This window comes from Tamandua tetradactyla, chromosome X (assembly GCF_023851605.1).
Source record: "Tamandua tetradactyla isolate mTamTet1 chromosome X, mTamTet1.pri, whole genome shotgun sequence".
NCBI classification, from domain to species: Eukaryota; Metazoa; Chordata; class Mammalia; order Pilosa; family Myrmecophagidae; genus Tamandua; species Tamandua tetradactyla.
The window spans coordinates 20,282,942-20,305,861 of record NC_135353.1 but is presented as its reverse complement, the minus strand read 5'-3'; the positions used below and the strand labels follow the sequence as shown (position 1 = coordinate 20,305,861).

General features: G+C 43.4%; 1 protein-coding gene across 2 annotated transcripts; it reads left to right on the top strand.

The window, feature by feature from the left end:
* Positions 1–704: 704 nt before the first annotated feature.
* Positions 705–6,621, top strand: LOC143670144 (melanoma-associated antigen 10-like). 2 transcript variants are annotated; one of them, XM_077144784.1, is made up of 4 exons: positions 705–797; positions 3,773–3,872; positions 4,651–4,744; positions 4,993–6,621. In XM_077144784.1, the coding sequence occupies exon 4, from the start codon at positions 5,047–5,049 to the stop codon at positions 6,076–6,078; it is 1,032 nt and encodes a 343-aa protein (XP_077000899.1). In that variant the 5' UTR covers positions 705–797; positions 3,773–3,872; positions 4,651–4,744; positions 4,993–5,046; the 3' UTR covers positions 6,079–6,621. The 2 variants fall into 2 exon arrangements, with proteins under 2 accessions (XP_077000899.1, XP_077000900.1); XM_077144785.1 differs by lacking the exon at positions 705–797 and adding an exon at positions 811–1,305.
* The last annotated feature ends 16,299 nt before the right edge of the window (positions 6,622–22,920 follow it).

Below are 22,920 nucleotides of genomic sequence, written 5' to 3'. Positions count from 1 at the left end.
CCACCAAGCCACAGGCACTCCAGCTCCCCCATTTTGCACATAGTACGGGACCCGAACCTCTCCCTTCTCTACAATTGTTGCAGTTGGGTAGATGTTCAGAGCCGGCAGGAAGGGGGGGCAGCTCCCAGGGAGCACATTAACCAAGAAACCAGGAACCAAGATAAAGAGACTCGAAGTGAGAAGTTCACCCAACCCAGAACAGAGGAGACCAAATAGAATCCCTTACCAACCTGATGTAAGCACTGGGAGACCACAGGCTGGGCCGTCAGGCTGAGCACACTCCCCCTCATTTCCAACTCGGTGGTCTCAGAGGGGGCAGAGGGCTTGGTTTTGAGCAGAAGACTCAAGTCATGCAGAGCCAGAAATAAAATATGGTGGAATTAGAAGACTTCATAACCACAGAAGACATCGAGTTCCAGTCCAGTTCTGCACCTGCTGTCAACCCTGGGAGGCTTTGCAGCACAGTGGTCAGATGTGATAAATCGTGACTTCCACTCCGGGAGCGGGTAGGGGAGGTTCTCAGGGAGGGCCAGACTCAGGTCAGCAGAGGGAGAAATATTAGGTCCTGCCGAGCGTCAAGTTGAGACTCTGAGAAACGACTGAGGGAACGTCCACCCGGTCAGTGAGGAGACACAGTTATCCGCCCCTGCTGTCAGCCCCAAGGGGGCCCAAGGTAAAGTCCCCGGATGTGACGGTTCCTAACTTCCGCCTTGGTGCCTGAGGAAGGTGAGGCTTCGTCTGAGAGGGCGGACTCAGGTCAGAAGAGGGAGGGGTCCCAGGCCCTGGCTGGTCTCAAGGTAAAGACCCCTTTGTGGGGGGTTGAGAGGACCTCCCACCCAGACAGAGAGGGGCCCGTGGAAACCTGCCCTTCCCATCAGCTCTGTGAGGTCCGGGCAGAATTTTCAGAGGCGCCCTTCTTCCCGATGGCATGAGGGAAGTATCGTCAGAAGGGAGGGACCCCAGGCCCTGTTGGAGTAAATATGCATACCTTGAGGAGAATTGAGGTTCTCTCCCACCAAAACACAGGAGCCCCCACAGAATCCCCTTCCACCACAGCCCCTGCTATCAGCCCTGGAAGGCGCCAGGCAAATTCCCCTGATGTGGCGGTTCCTTATTTGGCCTTGGGCTGTGAAGAAAGTGAGACTTCGTCTGAGGGGGCACACTAAGGTCAGCAGAGGGAGGAGTCCCAGGCCCTGCCGGGAGTCGAGGTGAGGACCCTGTGAGAACTAAGGGAGTTTCCCATTCAGTCAGCGAGGGACCCACAGAAACCTGCCTTTGCTGGCAGCCCTGGAAGGCTCCAAGCAGGTCTGTCAGGTAGAGCCTCTAACACGTCCGGAAATTGGGGACTTGGACTGAGGAACACATTCTCAGGTTATCAGAAGGGCGCTAGGGGCCCTTTCGTGTCTAAATATGAATATATTAAGTAGGAGTGAGGGTAACCCCCATGCCTTACAGACGGGGTCCCACAGAAACCCCCTCCCCTGCTATCAGCCCCGGGAGGTCCCGGCAGCGTCCCTGGATATGGCGGTTCCTGTCTCATCCTCGGGGTCTGAGGGAGGTGAAGTTTCCTCTGAGGGGACAGACTTAAGCCAACTGAGGGAGGGCCCCAGGCCCTGACAGGCGTCAAGGTGAGGACCCCATTGGGGGAGTGAGAGGACCTCTCACACAGACAGAGGGGATCCACGGAGAACAGCCCCCGACCCTGCCGTCAGCTCTGTGAGGTCCGGGCATGATTCTCAGAAGTGCAGTTCACTACCACCCCTCCCCCCCACCCCACCCCCATGGCCTGAGGGAAGCATTGTCAGAAGGGAGGAGCCACAGGCCCTGTCAGGAGTAAATAGGCATACCTTGAGGAGAATTGAGGTACCCTCTCACCAGAACACTGGACCCCCCACAGGTCCCACCCAGACTGAGATATTTCCTGACTTTGGCCTCTGGGTCTGAGGGGGCGTGCTCAGGCCAGTGAGGGAGGAGTCCCAGGCCCTGACAGCATAGAGGTGAGGACCCTGAGAGAACTAAGGGAACTTCCCACTCAGACAGAGGGTACCCCACAGAAATGGCCCCTGCTGTCAGCCTGGGAGGCACCAGGCAGGTTCCCTGTGTGTAGTGATTCCTGACTTTGGCCTTGGGGTGTGGGGGTAGTGAGACTTTGTCTGGGGGGATAGATTCAGGCTAGCAGAGGGAGGCATTCCAAACCCTGTGAAACATCAAGGTAAGGACCCTTAGGGAGGATTGAGGGGACCTCCCACCCAGACTCAGGAAACCCCAGAGAAATGCCCTTGCTGTCGGCCCCGGGAGGACCCAGGCAGGGTACCCCAATGTGGTGTTTCCTGACTCAGCCTTGGGATGTGAGGAAGGTGAGGCTTTGCCTGAGGGGGGCAGGCTCAGGTCAGCCAAGGGAGGGTTCCCAAGCCCTGACAGGTGTGCAAGTGAGAACTCTTTGGGGGGACTGAGGGAGCTTCCCAGCCCAGACAGAGAAAGGGCACCACTGAGATCCACCTCTTCTGTCAGCATTGGGGGGTCCAGGTTGGGGCTTTCTGTCAGAGGCACACACCCCACCCCACTTCCGTGTCAGGGACTCATAGAGATGGAGGCCTTGGGTTGGGGTACGCATCTTCAGGACAGCCAAAGAGTGGACCATCAGCCCTTTGGGGAGTAAATATGCATACCTTGAGGCGAATTAAAGTTCCCTCCCCCCAGAACACAGGGGCTCTAACAGAATCCAGCTCCCCTCTACCCTGTTGTCAGCCCTGGGAGATCCAGGGCATGGTCCTAGGATGTGATGTTTCTAGACTTCTGCTTTGGAGTCTGAGGGAGATGAGGCTTCATCTGAGGGAACAGACTCAGGTCAGCATAGGAAGGGGCCCCAAGTGCCGACAGGGACGAGGTGAGGACCCTGAGAGAGGATTAAAGAGAACTTCCACCCAGACAGAGGATACCTCAGAGAAATTGGCCCCTGCTGTCAGCCCCGGGAGGGCCCAGGCAGGGTCCCTAGATGTGGTGGTTTCTGATTTCAGCCTTGGGGTCTGAGGAAGGTGAGGTTTTGTCTGAAGGGGTAGGCTCAGGTCAACAGAAGTCTCAGGCCCTGCCTTGCATCAAGGCGAAAACACTTATCTGAAGCTAAGAAGATTTTCCAGCTGAGACAAAGAAAGGGCATCACAGATACCAAATATACTCTCAGTGCTGGGTTGGGGCTTTGTGGTAAAGTCTGCCCCCTTAACTTTTGTGTCAGGAGTCTCATGCAGAAGGAGGCCTTGGACAGAAGGCCCTGTCAGGAGTAAATACGAATACTTTGAGGAGAATTGAGGTTCCCTCAGAACACAAGGGCCCCTACAGAATCTATCTCTATCCCTGCCCCTACTGTCAGTCCTGGGGACTCTAGGAAGGCCTGTCAGTCTGACGCCCTACCTCACTTCCACCTTGATGGTCTCAGTGATGCGATGTGATGGTCTTGGTCTGAGGGGTACACCCTCAGCTCTGCAGAGGGAGGGGTATCAGAGTGAGAACACTGCAGGAGGTCTTATGGAACCTCCCACCTCAGATGGAAGGGGCCCCATAGAAATCCACTGTGTCCTTGGGAAGTTCCAGGCAGCCTATCAAGCTAAGGCTCTACTCATTTCCTGTTTGGCAGCTCTCAAGGGTATGAGGGCCTTTGACTAAGGTTACCACCATCCCATAACATACTGGTCCAGCTCCTGCTGTTGTCCCTGGGAGACTGCAGGTACGTGTAACTGCATGTTGTACCTCATCTCTTTTGTCTTCTTGGTTTCAGGAGGTGAGTACTTTGCTCTGACAGAGGTGACTTCAGATCAGGAGAGGGAGTCACATCAGGTTGGCCCAGGGAAGAGTATAAGTCTCTGCCAGGAGTCAAGGTGAGGACTAAGAGGATCCTCATCCTAGGAGATATGAGGCCACAGTTCCACCCTTCTCTTGCTATCAGCCCTGGGAGGCCACTGGGCAAGGTGCCTGAATTTTGTGGGTCCTCACTTTTGCCTGGTTTGTATCTGGGAAGTGACAGTCTTAGTTTGAGGTGGCTGGATACAGTTCAACAGAGGGAGGAGTCCCAAGCCCTTAGAGAAGTCAATTTGTGGACTGAACAAACTTCCTACACCAAAACAGATGAGACCTAGTCTTCCCCTGCTCCTGCAGTCAGCCTTGGAAAGACCCATGGCCTGGTAGTTAGAGTGGCTTACCTCACTTCCTCCTCTGGTGTCCCATGGAGGTGAGACCTTTGTCTCAGTCAACAGAGGGAGGGGTCCCAGGCCCTGCCAGGTGTCAAGGTGAGGATGTGATGCCCTACTCCCTATTCCAGGAAAGAGGACTCCTACAGAATTCTATTAGTCTTTCCTCTCACCCCCAAGAATGCCCTGGGCAGGTGAGTATAAGTGTGGCATCCCTTCATTTCCTCCTGTTGCCTTCAGGCATGTCAGCTCTTATTCTGAGATTTTTTGCCCCAGGTAAGCAGATGGATGGGACCCAGGCCCTGTTAAGGGAAAAATGAGGACACTGAGTGAACACTGAGGGGCCAGTTCACCTCGGAATAGTGAGGACCTCACGGAGTCCAGCCGTGCCCCTCCTCTCAGCACTGGGAGGTCCAGGACTGTGCTTGCAATCTGCACTTTAAATGCCTCTTGAATTCCTCTTAAACAGGTACTTAAGGAACCAGGAGCTGAGGGCCTTGGTCTCAGGTACGTGTCCTCAGTTCAACAGAGAGGAGAAGATCCCAGCACTGCTAGGAATCAAGGTGAGGGCCCTGAATGTGAACCAGGGTGCCCTACCCCTCCCAAATCAGTGGGGTCCCTACAGTGCCCCACCCCACTCACTCTTCTGTCAGCCCTGGAAGCCTCAGGCTCTGCTGGCAAACTCTACCCTGAGGAGCTATCTCATGTCTTCCTTCAGGTTCCTAAGGGGAAGGTTGACCAGGAGAACCACCTAAGGGAAGACCTGTCAGAGCCAAGGTTGAGTTTTTCACACTCTTCTTCTCTCCCCCAGGACTGTGTGTCCTCATAGTCCACACTTCTGCCTCCACCCCCAATAAGAGTCATCATGCCTCGCAGTCTCAAGAGTCGGCTCTGCAAGCTTCAGAAAATCCTTGAGGCCCAAAGGGAGGCACAGGGCCTGGCAGGTGCACAGGTTCCTGCAGCTGAGGGGGAGAAGACCTCATCCTCCTCTTGCTCTCCCACTTCTCTGATCCCAGGCACCCCAAAGGAGGTGCCTGCTACTGAGACACCAAATATTCCCCAGGGTCCCCAGATAGCCTGCTCCTCCCCTGCCATTGCCCCACTGAGCAAATCAGGTGAGGGTTCCAGCAACCAAGAAGAGGATACAAGTACCTCTCAGGCCCCACCACATGCTGAGTCCTTACTCAGTGGTGTGCTAGATGATAAGGTGATTGATATGATAATGTTCCTGAATGCCAAGTATGTAACAAAAGAGCCCATCACAAAGGCAGATATGCTGAATAATGTCAGCAAAGAGTACAAGGATCACTTCCCTGTGATCTTTAAGAAAGCCTGTGAGTACATGCAGGTAGTCTTTGGCATTGATGTGAAGGAAGTGGACCCCACCAGTCACTCCTATGTGCTCGTCAACGTGCTAGACCTCACCTACGACGGGAGTGTGAGCGATGACGGGGGCATGCCCAAGACCGGCCTCCTGATTCTTATACTGGGTGTGATCTTCCTGGAGGGCAACTGTGCCCCTGAGGAGAAGATCTGGGAGGTGCTGCATATAATCGATGTATATGCTGGGTTGAAGGATATCATATATGGGGAGCCCAGGAAGCTCATCACCGAAGATCTGGTGCAGGAAAAGTACCTAGAGTACCGGCAGGTGCCTGGCAGTGATCCTGCACGCTATGAGTTCCTGTGGGGTCCCAGGGCCCACGCAGAAACCAGCAAGATGAAAGTGCTGGAGTTTTTTGCCAGGGCCAATGGGACAGACTCCCGTGCCTTTCCAGCCCTGTATGAGGAGGCTTTGAGAGATGAGAAGGAGAGAGCCCAAGCCAGAATTGCTGCCATGACTGAGACTACTGCCATGGTCAGTGAAAGTTCCAGTGCCCCACCCAGCACCTTTTGAGTGAGGGAGATTCTATATGCTGTTGTTGAAGAGGTCAGTCAGTGTTGTCAGCGGTAGAAGGCTAGTTTACGGATAGGTGGAAAACAGTGTATAACACCCTTGTGTTCCTCTTCTGTATGGATGACTGGGAGGTTTATCATTTTTGTCGTTTTGAAATTTTTCAAATGTTATTCCTTTTAATAGAAGGTTTATTAGCTTCAGCATCTAAGTTTGTGAATGACATTGGTAACACATTTATTGCTTTCTATAAGTTTAAGAATAAGATTTTTGCCATTTTGTAAAACAACATACGAAACCTTCCATCTTATTTTGAGATCTGGAAAAAGATAGCATGGCATTCATTGGAATAGGAATTTCTGTGGAAATGTGAAACGGCCCAGCAGTAAAATAAATAGGATAAAAAATATAGGAAAAACATGAAAGATTGTTACTCTTTAGATTCTTGCATTTTATTTAGTCTGTCATTCTGTAAATTAAAAGATACATATTTGGTTTTCTTGGCTTATTCAAAAATGTAAAGGAAATTAAATCTTAATAAATAAAAGCCCCTACTCACTGACTCGTTTTTCAAGCATCTGCTCTTTAGAAGGCGCTGTGTTGGGGAGTGGGGCCTGGATAAACAAGGCACTCCCCCTGCCCATAGCATGGTAGAGTGTAGGAACAGCAATCAGATGTGGAAGACGGTGAGCTAGCCTCTAAGATCCAAAGAACAAGTGAAAAGAAGAAGTGAGGCAGTGGAAGCTCCAGGTGAGAGCAGTCAAGTGTAAATACCCTGAGCCAAGGCAGTTTGCAGCTTTGGAAACGGCAGTTCCTTCACTGGGAGTTACTTTTAAGTTAAGCTGGGTGACAGCAGAAGCCACTTTCAGATGGTATGACTTAGAGGTGACAGAAAAGTGTGGAATGAAAAGCTATTCTTTGCAGTTGCTTTTGACTAGTGGCTAACCCAGAGAGCACTCTCCACCTGGAGCAGGTATGAAAGGTATCCTGCTCTCTTGGCCTGATGCAGTTGACAGTACAGTAATTAGGTGTTTTATACACATCTTCTGCAAGTCTTTATTGAGAAATAACAGTGATACTCTCTTGAAGTGATGTCCAGAAACCACTAGGTGCTGGCATGATTTTCCCTGTCCTGGGAGAGCCAGTGCCCACTCCACTAAATGGACATTTTTTTTTTTAATTTTTTTATTAATCAAAAAAAAGAAAAGAAATTAACACAACATTTAGAAATCATTCCATTCTACACATGCACTCAGTAATTCTTAGTATCATCACATAGATGTATGATCATCATTTCTTAGTACATTTGCATCGATTTAGGAAAAGAACTAGCAAAACAGCAGAAAAAGATATAGAATGTTAATATAGAGAAGAGAATTAAAATAATAATACTAATAATATATATATATAAAAAGGAAAAAGAAAAAACAAAAACAAAAGATACAAACACACAAACAAACAAACAAAAAACCATATTTCAGGTGCAGCTTCATTCAGTGTTCCAACCTAGTTACATTACACTTAGGTATTATTGTGCTGTCCATTTTTGAGTTTTTGTATCTAGTCCTGTTGCACAGTCTGTATCCCTTCAGCTCCAATTACCCATTATCTTACCCTGTTTCTAACTCCTGCTGGTCTCTGTTACCAATGATATAGTCCAAGCTGATTCTCGAATGTCGGTTCACATCAGTGGGACCATACAGTATTTGTCCTTTAGTTTTTGGCTAGACTCACTCAGCATAATGTTCTCTAGGTCCATCTATGTTATTACATGCTTCATAAGTTTAGTCTGTCTTAAAGCTGCATAATATTCCATCGTAGGTATACGCCACAGTTTGTTTAGCCACTCGTCTGTTGATGAACATTTTGGCTGTTTCCATCTCTTTGAAGTTGTAGATAATGCTGCTATAAACACTGGTGTGCAAATGTCCGTCTGTGTCTTTGCCCTTAAGTCCTTTGAGTAGATACCTAGCAGTGGTATTGCTGGGTCGTAATCCATTCTGCCATTCTATGTCTTTTGATTGGGAAATTCAGTCCATTAACTTTTAGTATTATTACTGTTTGGATAATATTTTCCTCTACCATTTTGGCTTTTGAATTATATATATCATATCTGATTTTCCTTCTTTCTACACTTTACTCCATACCTCTCTCTTCTGTCTTTTCGTATCTGACTCTAGTGCTCCCTTTAGTATTTCTTGCAGAGCTGGTCTCTTGGTCACAAATTCTCTCAGTGACTGTTTGTCTATAAATGTTTTAATTTCTCCTTCATTTTTGAAGGACAATTTTGCTGGATATAGGAGTCTTGGTTGGCAGTTTTTCTCTTTTAGTGATTTAAATATATCATCCCACTGTCTTCTAGCTTCCATGGTTTCTGCTGAGAAATCTACACATAGTCTTATTGGGTTTCCCTTGTATGTGACAGATTGTTTTTCTCTTGCTGCTTTCAAGATCCTCTCTTTCTCTTTGACCTCTGACATTCTAACTAGTAAATGTCTTGGAGAACGCCTATTTGGGTCTATTCTCTTTGGGGTGCGCTGCACTTCTTGGATCTGTATATTTAGGTCTTTCATAAGAGTTGGGAAATTTTCAGTGATAATTTCTTCCATTAGTTTTTCTCCTCCTTTTCCCTTCTCTTCTCCTTCTGGGACACCCACAACACGTATATTTGTGCGCTTCATATTGTCATTCAGTTCCCTGATTCCCTGCTCAAGTTTTTCCATTCTTTTCCCTATAGTTTCTGTTTCTTTTTGGAATTCAGTTGTTCCATCCTCCAGTTCACTAATTGTAGCTTCTGTCTCTTTAGATCTACCATTGTAGGTATCCATTGTTTTTTCCATTTTTTCTTCTTTGTCCTTCACTCCCACAAGTTCTGTGATTTGTTTTTTCAGATTTTCTATTTCTTCTTTTTGTTCAGCCCATATCTTCTTCATGTCCTCCCTCAATTTATTGATTTGGTTTTTGAAGAGTTTTTCCATTTCTGTTCGTATATTCAGCATTAGTTGTCTCAGCTCCTGTATCTCATTTGAACTATTGGTTTGTTCCTTTGATTGGGCCATATCTTCAATTTTCCGAGCGTCATCCATTATTTTCTGCTGGTGTCTGGGCATTTGATCAGATCTCCCTGGGTGTGGGACCCAGCTGGTTGAAAGGTTTTTCTGTGGAATCTCTGGGCTCTGTTTTTCTTTTCCTGCCCAGTAGGTGGCGCTCGTGGCGGTCGTTTGTCTGCGGGGCAGTCGGCCCGGGAAACCGCGCGTGGAGGCGGGGGTCGCTGGCCGTGGCTTGGGGGAGTGCCGGTCCAAATTGCCCAGCTGGCCCGAGACGCCAAGCGTGACGGGAGGGCCCCGCTATCCAATGTTCCCAGTCAGACCGGGGAGCCACGTGCGTGGAGGGGACCCCAGACGCCAGCCACCCCAGCCGGGAAAACGTGCACCCCTCGGGTATCTCACAGCAGTGGATTCTCCCTACCCGTTCAGCCGTTCCAGAATGGGGTACGCTGTCTTTTTTGGTCTCTGTCGTGACTCCGGGAGCTGTTTTGTATTGTTTCTGTTTCTTTAGTTGCTTTTCTGGAGGAGGAACTAAGACCCGCGCGTCTTACTAAGCCGCCATCTTCTCCGGAAGTCTAAATGGACATTTTAATTAGGATATCTTGAACATAGTTTGGCTAACTCGAAGAAAGGCTAGATTTTTGGTGGGGGTGGAATGAATAGAAGTAGTGTTCTGGATGGAAGAGCAGCATGGAGGGAAGGAAGGGGTAGGCCCTTAACTCAAATTATCAAATTTTGAGTTGTATCCATCTGGGGAAGACTCCTTTCACATCCAAAGTAAGTAATACATCCTCTAAGAGAGACAATTTACTGAGTTTTATTTACAAAGTAGCATTTTTGGCTAATTTTGTGTGTCACGTCTTAGAGCACTGAATATTTTCTGAGATGTCCTTGAAAAAATATATATATATTCCCAGAGGAGAGGGTGGTAGGCCTGGGGTCAAAATAATATTAGAAACAACTGCCAATCATTAAAGAGCCAATATATGCCAGGTGCTTTACATACATAATATACATTCCAACAGTCCTACAGGACAGAGTTTCTCAAACCCATTTCACAGATGAAAAACCAAAGGGTTATAACACTTGGCAATTTGCCCAAGATCATGTGACTAGTAAGCCAGGGTGGAGACTGGGTCCCTGGTCTGAGTTCACCTAGAGCCCCTGCTGTTTCCATGCCTCCTAGTCTGAGGCAAAATTATGTCTCTTAAGTTATTTATATTCTCACAAATCCACAATGCCTTTTAGATGACAAAAAGGGCTCTTTGGTCAAGGGAACAAAAGCCAGCTTAAAGCAGGAATGTGAAAATGAAAATAAAGCACAATTTGGTGATTGTGGACTTTATTTTCCTAGGGTCCTCCTGTTCTGAGCCCCAGGGTTCCCTGAGAGGTGACACTGCTCAGATGTCAGCATTTTTGTCCAGTTTCAGAACTTTCCAGCATCACAGTGCCCTTCCCCAGTGTTCTTCTGACACCTGGACATGGCTTGCTAACCTGATCATCACTGCTGCCTCCTCTGATGGCTGTGCTCTGCTCTCAGTAGAATAGCCCAGAATCACCTGTTCTCCTTCTAGCATAGAGCATTTCTACTTGCTGAAGAAGGCCTCTGGCTATGCATCTCTCACTCTGGAATGCCTATAGTAGCAACAGCCACTTTGACAGAAAATTTCACTTTGGACAGTGACATTTAGGCACCTGGGCATCTTCAATGCCCTCTCAAAGTATTTTCTGAATGAGCTAGTGAAGAGAGTCTGATTTGGCACATACTTTTCTAGTTCTTGGGATATAACCCTGAAGTTAGAGAGTTTTTGAAACCATCCTGACACTTGCAGTAGGGAGAATTTTAATGGGATGCCTTTTTTTTGAAACTAGCACTATACCCAGATGAATGAACTTATCTAAATGGTCAAAAACTAAAGCCTCCTTCATAATTGGTAATGAGGATAGGCCATAGAAATCACTTTGTAAGCAAATATCTATGAAAGCTGAATTCCTAAAATCCTTGGATCCTCTTAGGAGGTGAACAGTGGTTCCTTCGTGGGCATACTGATTTTAAAAAGAAAAAATCATTAATCATTCTTCCACTGTGTCTTATCTGTGTACATGCCCCACAGGGAAATCCTGGTCTGTAGCTTGCCAAAAGGCACCTGTACAGATATTCAATCATGTTCAATCATGTGAAGGGTAGCAGACACAAGTTAAGATTTTGACCATGCATCCATCAAAAGACAGGAGAAAAATAAGAGTATAGAGGCTATTACAAAGAGCAGTGCACAACTGTGCTATTGAGTGAAGAAGGATGAACCCTCTCTGCTCACATTTATAGGATCCTTTGAAAATCAGATCCTGTATTTGAAAGCACCTGTCACATGGTAGGTACTTAAAAAAAGATGGAGTATTTCAGGCAAATTTGGCCCTCTCAGGAACTCCTACAATATCTTTCCCCCTAAAAATAAAGAGGTTTGTTGTCGTTACACATAATAGTTGCTTTTTATTGAGTACCAACTATATAACAGTCTGTGGGAGAGACTGCAAATGTTCATCATCCACATCCTATGTTCCTGTCATTCATGATCGCATGGGAAGACTATGTTGCCAGTTCAAACTTGTAGTTAGGAAGGAGCTAGAATGCCATTCCCAAGCTTTCTTTTTCATTCAGCAGCAGACATGGTGACCTGATGAGATGGTGACATTACAAGATGAAGGCAGCCTGGACCTCAAGGTCATCTGATAGTGGAGAGCCCCTAACAACCCATATCAGAATTTATGTTCACAAAAAATAAACTTCCATCGTGTTAAGCCATGCAAATTTCAGGTTTTGTCTGTTGTACCAGCTAGCAATTACTTTGACTAATAAAATGGTATTATTTCTGTTGTTAGGTTTATTTAAATACTTTAATTACTAAGGTAATAGTGCATATACACTGATGGCAAAAACTCTAAAATTACATATCAATTGCAAATTTCGCTTTACAAAGTTCCTTCAAAATTCAGCCCCCTTTTCAGAAGTAACAACAATTAATAATCTGTTATCTATTATTTTAAAGCTGATAATAGGATTTTTCATAGATAAATATACTGTAAAACATATTCTGTTGACTTCCGGGAAGATGGCTGACTAGAGTAGCTCCAGATTAGCCCTGCTCCATAGAAAACTTAGAGAAGAGACAGGAGGGTGACTGAGACGGCATTTCAGGAGTGCGGCTGACCTGAAAGAGCCTTCTGCACCACACGTGGCAGCCCTGGTTGCAGAGGCCAAGGAACTGAGAGGCAGAAAGCTGGAGCCTAGCATGGAGGCACGGAGCCGCAGAGCTGCGGAGCCCACAGGAGTGCACGAATGGGAACACGGATCTGAAAGTAAGCCAGGCCCCATTCTTCGGACATGCTACCCTCACCAACACAGCCCTGTGATCAGAGACTCACCCCACACCCCATGGACTGAACCCTGCCATGTGCTCCCATTCCCTGAGCTCCTGGCGCCCCCACCCCATCCGGCCCCAGGGCACGTACCTGCCCCCCACCCCACCCCAAGTGCAGTCCAACCCATCTCTCTTGCACCCCTCCTGAGCACTACCTTCCCCTCCCTGTTCCCTGCAGGCTGTTGCCAGTGCATGAAGGTTGCGGGCACTACCCTCCATACCTAGGCTACCCCCAACCCTGCCCATAATGTCACACAGCCTCACCCTGCCCGACCCCCCCCCCCCCAGCTCAGCACATCTATTTAAGGCACTCCCAGGTCCACGCATGCGCACAACTCCAAATCACATCATTCAGCTCTGGGAACCGCACTTTACAGCAGTCCTAGAACCGGGCATAAGCACAGCTCTCAGCCTCACTTCCCAGCTTTGAGAAAGTGCCTACCTGTGTAGCTGGGTCACATCTGCCCCCAATCCATGAAGGCATATCACTTACCTGCTGCCACTGCTCTACACGTATGCACAAAGCGTCCCTTGCCTTAGACCAGCGCAAACCACGGTTATGCCCCCAGGCCTGTGCACCCGCACAGCTACATCCTCCCTGGCCACTGGGCACCTATGTTCACAAGCATCAGCATAACATCCCCAACCTGCACCTATACCTGCCCTGAAGCAAATTACCATGCTGAGTGATCCACCCCATGCCCTGTTCCCTGCTGTACAACCATCCCACAAACACAAGGCCTTAGACTACTGAAAGAAATCAACTCCCAAAGTAAATCAGTCAAGATATTTACATGCAATGAAGACAGCAGATCACCAAGCATATCACAATGCAGGCAGATATAGCCCTGCCTAATGACCAAATAAAAACACCAGAGGATACACAGACGTTGGAACAACTCATCAAAGATGTTCACACAACTCTACTTAATAAGTAGAATAGCAAATGGCATAAAGGAGATCAAGAAGACAGTAGAAGAGCACAAAGAGGAATTTGAAAGAATAAATAGAAAAATAGCAGAAATCACAGAGATTAAAAACTCAGTGGACCAAATAAAAAAACATGCTACAGGCACATAACACCAGGTTTGAAGAGACAGAAGGAAAAATAAGTGATATAGAGGACAGGATAATTGACTTTGAAGGCTCAAAACACCAAATGGCAAAAAAGACAGAAAAAATTGAATGGGAACTCAGGGAAATGATAGACAAAACAAACCACACAAATATAAGAATCATTGGTGTCCCAGAAGGAGAAGAGAAGAGTAAAGGGCTGGGAAAGTGGTTGAGAATATAATGGGGGAAAGCTTCCCAACCCTCATAAAGGACATAAATATACAAGTCAAAGAATCCTAAAGAGCTCCATACAGAATAAATCCAAATAGGCCTTTCCCAAGGCACATACTAATCAGTGTGCCAAATGTTGAAGAGAAGCAGAAAATCCTGAAAGTGGCAAGAGAAAAACAATCTACTGCATACAAGGGAAATCAATAAGACTGAATTCAGACTACTCAACTAGCACCCTGGAGGTGAGACGGCAGTGTTTCGATATATTCAAGATGCTGAAAGAGAAAGACTTCCAGCCAAGATTTCTATACCCAGCCAAATGTTCCTTCAAAATTGAGGGAGAGATTAAAATTTTCACAGACAAAGAAGTCCTGAAAGAATTTGTCAACAAGAGACCAGCCCTACAAGAAATACTAAAAGGAGTTCTGCTGGCTGAAAAAAAAAAAAAGAGACAGGAGAGGGAGGTCTGGAGGACTGCACAGAATTGAAGAGTACCACTAAGGGTAATTTAAATAATACAAAGAGAAAGAAGGAAAAGAATATATAGATCTGACAAATAAAATAAAAAAGATAAGATGTGGAATCAAGAAATGCCTTTTCAGAAGTAACCTTGAATGTTAATGGACTAAATTTACCAATTAAAACATACAGATTGACAGAATGGAGTAAGAAACATAATCCAGCTATATGCTGCTTACAAGAGACTCATCTTAGACACAAGGATGTAAGTAGATTGAAAGTGAAGGGATGGAAAAAGATTTCCCACACAAGTTGTAACCAGAAGAAAGCTGGAGTAGCTATACTAACATTGGACAAAATAGCCTTTACATGTAAAGACATCATAAGACATAAGGAAGGCTGCTACAAAAAGGAACAATGTCATCAGGCATGCGACAATGTGAATGAACATGTGGGATATTTGGTGAGACAAAATAAGCCAGAAACAAAAAAAACAACAATGGTATAGTCACCTTTAGAAAATGCATATAAGAAAACAGGGGCCTAGATTGTAAGCTTTTAGAGCAGACACATTAAGTCCAGAGTGGTGATTATTATTTCTAGATTTTGAGAGGCTGTTTTATATATATAACCTGATATTTAGAGATAAGAATGAAGCTGAACAGGCTGAGGTTAAAGTAATTCAGAACATAAGGGTAAGGAAGACACTGTCTATATTTTAGAACCACACATACCCTTTGAGACCAATTGAAGAAACATATGTTTGATCTAGAACTGAAATTTTTTGTACTGCATAATCTAATTCAACCTATCTGTATAGCTCATCTGAAAAACTGAAACACAGGATGCACAGAATAAGAAAGAGGTCCTTTAATCCTGTATAGATAATTGTAAGGCCTGGAAACATCCTAGAGTATATTAAGCAGATAATCAAAAAGTTTGGCAAAGTCCCCTGAGGGAGGGGAGAAAGAATATGGAACCATTAAACTTTACTATCAGGGAATCCCCTGATACAGTGTCAAACTTTAGGGATACCCAAATCAATAGGCCATACCCTTGATCATGAGGCTTACTCTTGTGAAACTTATGTAGGTAGCAGAGAATCTTAGATACCTATAGGCATGCCTAAGAGTTACGTCTGGAGGACCTGTGTTGTTGCTCAGATGTGGCCTCAGTCTCTCTAAGCCCAACTCTGCAAGTGAAATCATTGCCTTCCTCCGTACATGGGACATGATATCCAGGGGTCAAAGTCTCCCTGGCGACATGGGAGAGGACTCCCAGGGATGAATCCAGACCTGGCACTGTGGAATCAACAATTACATCCTGACCAAAAGTGGGAAAAGAAGTGGAATTAATAAAGTATCAGTGGCAGAGAGAGCTCAAATAGAGTTGAGAGGCTACTCTGGAGGTTGCTCTTACACAAGCTTCAGGTAGACCTTGCTACCTAGCATAACCTGCCAACCCCAACCAGGACCATTCCAGCCAATCCTAAAGAACACCTAGGGCAACATATAAGATCCCACAAGTGTTCCAGGCACTTGAGTAACTTTCCAGAATCCTACAACCTCCAGATGGGTCCCTGGTCCAGATAAGTCCTGAAACCCAGCCCAGCCTCTCTAAAACATCACATAGTTCCATCTCCCTACCCCATATTAGTGACAGACCCTTCCAATATGAAAAATTTAGAATTGCCATAGCCCAAACAACCCCAAAGAGAGGTATGGAAAGATCAAAGGTGATGGTGGAACTATACATAGAAGACAGGACTTAACAAATGAATATGAATGCTGAATCATTAAATTGATATCCCTTTTAGTCACCAGTATTTTAAAGCAGCTAGAAGTAAAAACGTAAAATTGTGAAATTGTAACCCATGCCAAAGTCTGAAATGCCTTCTACAACTCACTGTGGTGCTGTGCTCTGAAATTTATAGCTTTTTTCTATATATGTTATTGTTCACAAAAAAAGAAGGAAAAAAGAGTTTATTGTGATGTTAAAAAAGTATTTACACCCTCTAGCCTCCTCTATTTTGGAGCACCTAGAAGGAAAAATAGGAAAGGATCTTATGGTAGCCCATGACAAACTCTGGGATCTATCCTGTAACCACTTCTTGAAGAGTGCTTTGAAAACTATTGCTTTTTTATTTCTTTGCTTTGTATATATGTTATACAATAACAAAATAAAAAAGAAAGAAGTTAGAATGGGCAAAGCCCAAATACTCCTACAGAGTGTGAGAAAGATCAGAGATGATGGTAGAGTTATACAGAGAAAGTTGGGTTTAACAAGTGAGTGCTGAATCATTTTACTGATATTTCTTTTAGCCTCCAGTACCTTTGAGCAGCTGGAAATAAAAATGTAATATTGCGGAACTGGAACTCATACCAAACTGTGACATCTGTTCTACAATTATTTGTTGCGATGTGTTTTGAAATGTACTGCTGTTAGATATATATGTTATTCAAAGAGAATGAATACAGGGTTCACAGGTGGTTAGGTGGTAGAATGCTCACCTTCCATGCAGGAGACCTGGGTTCAATTCCCGGACATTGTACCCAAAATAAATAAACAAATAAATAGATAAATAAAGAGAAGGAGTATAACAGAGAAGATAGGATTTAACAAATGAGTATGACTGCTGAATCAATATATTGGCATTTCTGTTGGTCTCCAGTGTCTTGGTGGCGCTAGAAGGAAAAACCTGAAATTGTGCAACTGTGACCCATACCAAACTGTGAAATCTGTTCCATAACTACTTGTTAAAATGTACATTGAAATTTATTGCTTTTTTGTATGTATTTCACAATAAAATATATATATATATATTGTGTTTCTTTCTTAATACTCATGGGTAATGATGTACATATTTTTCTGTGACTTGCCTTTGTCACTTAATACAATGGACGGAGGATCTTTCCCTGACAGCACATAAAGATCTACCTCACTTTTGTAACTACTTCCTTGAATTCTAAAGTGTGCATTGCCATAATCTCTTAAACCATTCTCCTAACAAACATATACTTTCTCTTCCTGTCATTGCTCTGATTAACAGATATGGAATAAACATCTTTGAACATGAATTCTTGGGCAAATGTTCATGTTATCTCATAAGAAAGATACATTAATGTGAAATTGGATTAAAGTGGAAAGGATGTGGGTAAATTCTTATACTGTTGAAATTTTATTCCAAAAAATGCTGTACCAATTCACCTTCTCCCAAATTAATGTATGCAAACAACCTACATGGTCACAAACATTTTATTGATCTTTTAAATTTGGGTCTAAATTATGGGCGAAAAAATATAGTCTCAGTATTTTTATTTGAATGTCCCCATTTTCCAATTAAGCACCACATAATGTAATTCCTTACCCACATAAAGCTGGATCTATGCAGTGATGTCCTGAGTAACAAGATTCCTCTGGGCATGATTTAAATTTCTGAAATGTTCAGGAAGAAATTTCCTCTTTACTTTGAAAAGCAAGCATTCAACCAAAATGACCAGGAGTCTGGGAATGGGTCCTAACCAGACAACCTCAGCTAGTGAGAGGCATTGGGAGGATCTAGGGGAAAGTAATTTCCAGAGTCCATGAAAGAGGCTGCATGCTAAACTAATCCCAGAGAGCCCAAGGAAGGCTGGCACTCAGAGCTCTAAATCCAGAGTTCAGTGTAGTTTATAGAAGGTACTAGATAGAGAAAGGGTGGGGAGAGGAGGAGGTACAGGACAATTTACATAAATAGTCTTGAGAAATTTCTGTAGCATTATTACCAGCTGGAAGTTGTAGGTTGTTAAGCGTGCAGGGCTACTGGATAAATAGAGCAGTATCTTGCCAGAGATCCTATCCATCGTCGGGATGAATATCCCCTGTATCATTCTGGTTGAGCTACATGTCTTGACTACTCTAGTGGTCAAGTCCACCATTGCCAGTGTTCCAGAGTGGGCATCTGTCTCTAGGCCTACTGAACGCTGGAATTTTTTCCTCTGAGTACAATGGACCCAACCCCGCATTGAGTTGAGGGCTGTGTGAATGAATGGGGCTGGTAACTGATGATCTTCAGATGAGACAAGCAAGAAACACTAAAGAGCAGTGGAAGGGAGTAGCGCAGCTACAAGGAGAGGATAATTGGAGGGGGAATGCCCTGGGACTAATGACTTCTATGAATCTTCAGATAAAGGGCTGGGTGTGGACATGCTTTAAAAAGTGATCCAGGTGGTGTTCTAAGCTCAGACGACCTGGTTTCTGAGCTCTTGGCACTCCAGAGGGCAGATGTCCCAACACTATGATTGCTGGCTTAAGCTGGCAGTTACTGTCAGGTACGTAGGGTTAGTCCAAGGTGCAAACATTAGAAATGGCACTCCTTTTAAAACTGACTAGGGGTGATGGGGATGTGTGGGATCCATTGCAGGAAGTGTCAGGTACTATCCAGTTGAGCACATCCACAGCTCCAAGACAGTGTTTGGGTCTGTGGAAGAAACAGCTTGAATGACACTCTCAGTGAGTTACCCATGGGAGCTAAGTAGTTGTATCACTTTGGCCAGGAGGCCCAAACAAGGGGTAGGCTCCACATTTTGAATCAATGAACCTCAGCAACTTTGATTCATTCATTTATTTAGCTAACATTTATTGAACACATGCTGAGGCAAAACAAAATAAAATGACAAGGCACTTAATTCAGGCTGTGGATGGGAGCACAATGAGGAGGAGACAGATTTGAGAGAGTTTTAGAAAGTTAACAACTGTGGAATGGTGGGATAGAATCCATAAAGAGATTTTGGGTTTTGAAGGTTGCTAACTAAGTAAAAGCTGTCTTAAGCTGAGATTGAGGGCAAAGGAAGAAGATTTTGTGGTACTTTGAGTCAGGGGTAGAACTGAGGGAAGATGTGGAGGATGAGGTCAGTGTGGGCCAGTAGATGGTGAGGTTCTGGGAGTGTCCAGGTAGACCTGTACAGTTGGCAGTAAGAAACCTGGATCTGACTGTGAGGAAAGGGGCCTGGGCTGAAGATTAGACTAGCCCATATCAATAGAGGCCATTTGAGGCCATAGATCTAAGTAAAATAGACCTACATATTATAAGATGTCAGCTCCTCTCCTGCAAAGACAGTTGGAAAGCAAAATTACACACAACTTAATAAATGACTGGGATGACTTGAAATGGAGACAGTACTCACACAGAAACCCAATCAAAGAAAGATGTCTTGTTTCCTTTTAAAAACAGTGTATATGTATGCCTGAGCCCATGCCTGTATTTGAAGCTCAATTTACATACACAGTTATATAAATCCTAATACTTTGGGGTTTTCCTTTTTTAAAAGCAGTTTTATTGAGAAATAATCACACACTATACTATCCATCCAAAGTGTACAATCCATGGCTCATAGTATATTCAGAGTTGTGTATACATCACCAGAATGAATTTTAAACATTTTTATTACTCCTAAAAAGAAAAAAAAACATACTCCCTATATAATTTTATTATTGGCACTTAGCATTGGTGTGATGACTTTGTAACAACTGATGAAAGACTATCAAAATATTATCTTTAATTATAGTTCAGAGTTTGTGTTAGGTGTATTTTCCCATATATCACACTACTGTTAACACCTTGTAATAGTGATGAATATTTGTTCTAGTTCACGAAAGAACTTTCTTATATTTGTACTATTAAACACAGTCATGGCCCACACAAAGTTCACTATATTATACAGTCCCATGTTTACACTCTAGCTTGCCTTCTAGTACCATACATGACCCTCAACTTCCTCTTTCAATCACAATCACACCCATAATTCAGCACTGTTAATTATACTCATAATAATATATTACCATCACTTCTATCCACCTCCAAATATTTACAACCAGCTGACTAAAAATTCTGCACAAACTAAGCATCAGCTCCCCATTTTCTACCCTCATTCTATCTTCTGGGAACCTATATTCTAGATTTTAACTCTATGAGTTTGCTTATTGTGATTAGATCATATCAATGATACATACAATATTTGTCCTTTTGTGTCCGCCTTATTTCACTCAACATAATGTCCTCAGTGTTCATCCATGTTGTTGCATAAATCAGGATTTCATTCCTTCTTACACCTGAATAATATTCCATTGTATGTATTTATTACACTTTCTTCATTCATCAATTGATCAACATTTGGGTAGATTTCATCTTTTGCAAATTGTGAATAATGTCACTATGGACGTTGGTGTGCAAATGTCTGTGCCCCTGCTTTCAATTCTTCTGGGTATATAAACAGTAGCAGGATTGCCAGATCATACTCTTCCTAAGGAATCATCAAACTGTATTCCACAGTAGCTACACCACCTTACATTCCCACCAGCAGTGAATGAATGTTCCTATTTCTCCACATCCTCTCCAACACTTGTAGTTTTCTGTTGTTGTTGTTTTTTTAATAAAGGCCATTCTAGTAGATTTGAAATGATATCTCATAGCGGTGTTGATTTTCATTTCCCAAGTAGCTAATAATGCTGAGCATCTTTTATGTGTTTTTAGACATTGTGTTTCTTCTTTGTAAAAATATCTATCCAAGTCTTTTGTTAATTGGGGTATTTGTCTTTTTATTGTTGAATTGTAGGATTTCTTTATATATTCTAGCTATTATATGCTTATCAGATATGTGGATTCCAAATATTTTCTCCACTTAAGTAGGCTACTTTTTCATTTTCTTGACAAAGTCCTTCGAAGCACAAAAGCTTTAATTTTGAGGAGGTCCCATTTATATATTGTCTCTTTCATTGCTTGTATAAACTCTAAGAAACTATCAGCTAACACAAGATCTTGAAAATACTTCCCTAAATTTTCTTCTGGGAATTTTATGGTCCTGACTCTTACATTTAGACCTTTAATCCATTTTGAGTTCATGTTTGTATAAGATAGGAGTTCTCTTTCATTCTTTTAGATAAGGCTATCAAGTTTTCCAAGCACCATTTGTTGAAGACACTATTCTGTCTCAGTTGAGTGGATTCAGTAATCTGTAAAAAATCAAGTGACAATAGATGTAAGAGTCTATTTCAGAACTCTCAATTTGATTCCATTAGTGAATATATCCATCTTTATGGCAGTATCATGCTGTTTTGATCACTTTGGCTTTGTGATATGCTTAACAGTCAGGATGTGTGAGTCCTCCAACTTCATTCTCCTTTTTGAAGATATTTTGGACTATTTTGCTCTTACCCTTCCAAATAAATTAGATTATTGACTTTTCCATTTCTGCAAAGAAGGCTTTTTGGATGTTCATTATCATTGTGTTGAATCTATCAGTCAATTTGGTTAGAATTGACATCTTAATAATATTTAGTCTTCCAGTCCATGAACATGGAATGTCCTTCTAATTATTTAGGTCTTCTTTGATTTCTTTTAACAACATTTTGTGGTTTTCTATGTATAGATTTTCTACAACCTTGGTTAAATTTCTTCTTAGGTTTTTTATTCTTTTAGTTGCTATTGTAAACAGAATTTTTAAATTTCCTCCTCAGATTACTTTTGACTAGTGCAAAGAAATTTTAGTGATTTTTGCTTGTTGATCTTACGTTCCACCACTTTACTGAACTCGTTTATTAGCTCTTGTAGCTTTGTTGCAGTTTTTTGAGACTTTCTATGTATAGAATTATGTCATCTGCATATAGTGAAAGTTTTACTTCTTTCTTTCCAAATTGGATGCCTTTTATTTCTTTTTCATGCTTAACTGCTCTAGCTAGAACTTCTAGCACAATGTTGAATAAAAGTTGTGACAGTGGGCATCCTTGTTTTGCTCCAGATCTTAGAGGGAAAGCTTTCAGTCTTTCACCATTGAGCATGATGTTAGATGTGGGTTTTTAAATACATTTGCCCTTTATCATGTTGAAGAAGTATCCTCCTATTCCTATATTTCAAGGCATTTTTATGAAGAAAGGATGTGACATAGATATATCTGATTAGATATAAGTAGACTACATACATCTTTGAATATTTTCCTTTTTATGTAAATTTCTCTAAAAACAAGGTGAAGATTCAAATGTTGCAGGAAGGATTATGGCTCAGTCTATCTATGAGTTTTTCAAGGAGTTGCAGCTAAAAATAAATTTAAATAAATAAAAAATGTGGTTTTCAATGGTAGTCTGGGGTTACTTTCATAATCTCTTGAGTTTTGCTTTTGTTTTATATTTTCCTCTTCTAGCTCAAAACAGCTCTGTATTAATCTCCTTATAAATCAGAGTTTTCCAAACAAGATTTCTCCCATATTCAGTATCCTTAGCAGAAAGTTATCTTGCCATTAAATTGAAGATTTACAATTAAAACTCAATTTTTTTCCCTAAATAAGTTCACAAACACGAGAAACAGGAAAAAGAAGCTGGGGTTAGGAATTAGGAGGCTGTAAAGAATTTTGATTTTTAAAAAATCAGATGTAACTGCAAACAATTCTGTGGTTTTAGTTGCTATCAAAAGGATGAATGTGATCATAACTCCTGGGTGGAATAATTTAATTGGATTTGATTAAATCTAAAAGCTTAAAATACACACACAAAAATTAAGGATGCTGGAGTCCGGAGAAGATGGCGGCTTAGTAAGACGCGCGGGTCTTAGTTCCTCCTCCAGAACAGCTACTAGAGAAGTAGAAACGATACAGAACAGCTCC

Excerpts from the sequence above, each read along its gene's own strand:
- LOC143670144 (XM_077144784.1), top strand. The coding sequence starts at position 5,047 with ATGCCTCGCAGTCTCAAGAGTCGGCTCTGCAAGCTTCAGAAAATCCTT.